Source organism: Lagopus leucura, unplaced genomic scaffold (assembly GCF_019238085.1).
Source record: "Lagopus leucura isolate 7727_CA_CO unplaced genomic scaffold, USGS_WTPT01 35203-0_obj-0_obj, whole genome shotgun sequence".
Lineage (NCBI taxonomy): Eukaryota > Metazoa > Chordata > Aves > Galliformes > Phasianidae > Lagopus > Lagopus leucura.
Window position 1 is genome coordinate 4916 of NW_024966804.1, and position 2760 is coordinate 7675.

General features: G+C 60.8%; 1 protein-coding gene across 1 annotated transcript; it reads left to right on the forward strand.

The window, feature by feature from the left end:
* The first annotated feature begins 595 nt into the window (after positions 1-595).
* On the forward strand, positions 596-2753 carry EN2 (engrailed homeobox 2). Its single transcript, XM_042893467.1, has 2 exons — positions 596-1157; positions 2437-2753. Exons 1-2 carry the CDS (start codon positions 596-598, stop codon positions 2751-2753), a joined length of 879 nt encoding a protein of 292 aa, XP_042749401.1.
* The last annotated feature ends 7 nt before the right edge of the window (positions 2754-2760 follow it).

Consider the following 2760-nt stretch of genomic DNA (forward strand, 5'->3'; position numbering starts at 1 on the left):
GCATGTGCGGGAGCGGGGCGAGGCGCGGCCGGAGCCCCGCGGGGAGCGCCGGCTGCGGGGATCCCTCCTCCTTCTCCTCCTTCTCCTCCTTCTACCCCCACCCCGACGGCGGCCGCAATTTTTTTTTGAAATATTTATAACCCCCGTTATTTTTAATTGTTTGTTTTATTTTCTGCGGCGGATGAAGCGCGGCGGCGGCGGCCGCGGGACGCGGCGAGCGGCGGCGACGGCGGCGGCGGGAGGAGCGGAGCGGAGCGCGCATTTTTGCAAAGTTGGAACTCGTGGAGCTTCGGCTCCTGCCTTCTGCGTCTCCGTGGCGTTATTTCAAAATAACCGTAATTAATTACGATTTTTGGTTTTCATTTTTCAAATTTTTTTATTTTTTGGAAGAACTCTGGATTTTGAATGCAGGGCGCGGCCAGAAGAAGCGCAAACCAATAGACACTTGTGCGTGTGTATATAGAAATATATATATATATATATATCGATCTATATATTTAAAAAAAAAAATTAAAATAAGGACCGAACGACCGAGGCAGCCGCCCCCAGGCAGCGCTCGGCGGGGCGGGCAGGAGCCGCTGAGGGGCCGCGCACGATGGAGGAGGGCGGCCGCAGCCCCCGGGAGGAGGCGGCCGAACCGCAGGAGTCCGGCGGGGACGCGGAACCCGGCGGAGGGCGTCGGGCTCTGCTGCTGCCACCCGGCGATCCCCCGCATCCCCACCCGCACCCTCACCGCATCACCAACTTCTTCATCGACAACATCCTGAGGCCCGAGTTCGGTCGGAGGAAGGAAGCGGGAGGAACCGCAGGAGAACCCCGAAGGCCCGGAGCGGAGAGCAGGAGGAGCCCCGCGGTCGCCGCGCCCGCTCCCGGAGCTCCGGTGCCCGGCGGAGGAGGAGGAGGCGGCGGCGGCGGGGGGGGATCGCCGGGCCGAGGGGAGGGCGGCCCCGCAGCTCTGGCCCTGCACGGGGCGGCCAAGAAGGGGGGAGACCCCGCGGCGCTGGAAGCGGCCCTGAAAGCGAGGGGGCTGAGCGGCGCGGAGCTGTCGGTGAGCTCGGACTCGGATAGCTCCCAGGCCGGCTCCAACGCCGGGAACCAACCCATGCTTTGGCCCGCTTGGGTGTACTGCACGCGGTACTCGGACCGACCGTCTTCAGGTAAGAGCCTGCTTTCTAGCAGCCACGAATTGGGTTCCGCCGCGGTCCGGGAGGGAGGTAGGAAAAAAATCCCCCGGCCCCGATTCGCCCGTCTGCTTTTGTGGGAGCTAAAAACACGAGGAGAAAAGGAGGAGTGGGGCCGAGACGAGCGGGGATCCCTCCATCCCCGCCCGCAGCTCGGAGCCGGGGAGCGGGGCGGCAGCGAAGCATCCCCCCGGCCGCGGGGTTTGGGCCGCGAACGGGAAAAAATCCTCTTCGGACCTTCCCTGCTTCTCCCCCCTCGACTCCCTGGGCTGTTCTTTGGGGACGTGGGCGCTCCCATCCCCTCCCCACTTTTCTCCCGACCTTGCTTTGATTTATTTATTTTTACCCCCCCGCAAACCAGAGGATTTTATTTCTCTTAAAGAGGCCATAGAGCGGCCGCCGCATCCTTCCTTTCTTTTAGTAACCCCCCCCCCCCCCCCCTCCAAACACACGCTCTGTTCTATGGGGGCCGGGAGAGATCTCCGAGAGCCGGGGAACTTCTGGGCCACGGTCGGTGCTCGGGGGGAAAACCCTGAATTTATCCCTCCTCCCTTCAAAACAACAACAACAAAAAAGGAGTTAATTATATATGTATTTAAAAACAAAACCAAAACTCTCCGGGCTGACACGTCCGTGCGATGCCGCGGGGAGAGAGCGGTCCCGGCCGCTCCGAGAGAGCGTAGCTCAAAAAAGAGCTGAGATCGCTGGGGAAGAGCATGGGGAGCTTCGAGCGGGGCCAGAGCTGCGGAACAGGGCTGTGACAAAGCGGTGGTCGCTCCGAGAGCGGAACGACCGAAGGAGGATCGGAAAGAGAGTTGGGAAGGAGTTGGTTGAGATTGAAAACAAAACTCTTTTTCTCTCCGATATAATATTCCGGGCCGAGCTGGAATTTACCCCATTGTTCTCCGGTGCTCTCCTTTGTTAATATTTAATTAACATTCATCCGCACAATGGCTCGGCCCGAGCGGAGAGCGGCATTTGTGGGTCGGGAAGCGAACCGGGCCGCGAGAGGAGCGGTGGGCCGAGCTTCCCCTTTCCTATCCGTCCGTATCAATCGGTACCGAGGGTATTTTATAAGAAGTAAAGAAGGCGGAGGTTAATTCTGAAATACGGTCAAAAGAAACGTTGGGGAAAGAGGGGGAGGTACGGACTGATCCCGGCGGGCCCCTTCCAGCTCGGGATGCTGAGCGGGGCCGGGGGGGGGGGGGGGGCCGGGGCGGTGCGCTGTCGGTGCTCTCGTTTCGCCCGGCCGTAGGTCCCCGCTCCCGCAAACCAAAGAAGAAGAACCCCAACAAGGAGGACAAGCGGCCCCGCACCGCCTTCACGGCCGAGCAGCTGCAGAGACTCAAGGCCGAGTTCCAGACGAACCGCTACCTGACGGAGCAGCGACGGCAGAGCTTGGCCCAGGAGCTCGGACTCAACGAGTCCCAGATCAAGATCTGGTTCCAGAACAAGAGAGCCAAGATCAAGAAGGCGACGGGCAGCAAGAACTCGCTGGCGGTTCATCTCATGGCCCAGGGGCTCTACAACCACTCCACCACGGCGAAAGACGGCAAGTCGGACAGCGAATAGCCGAGGG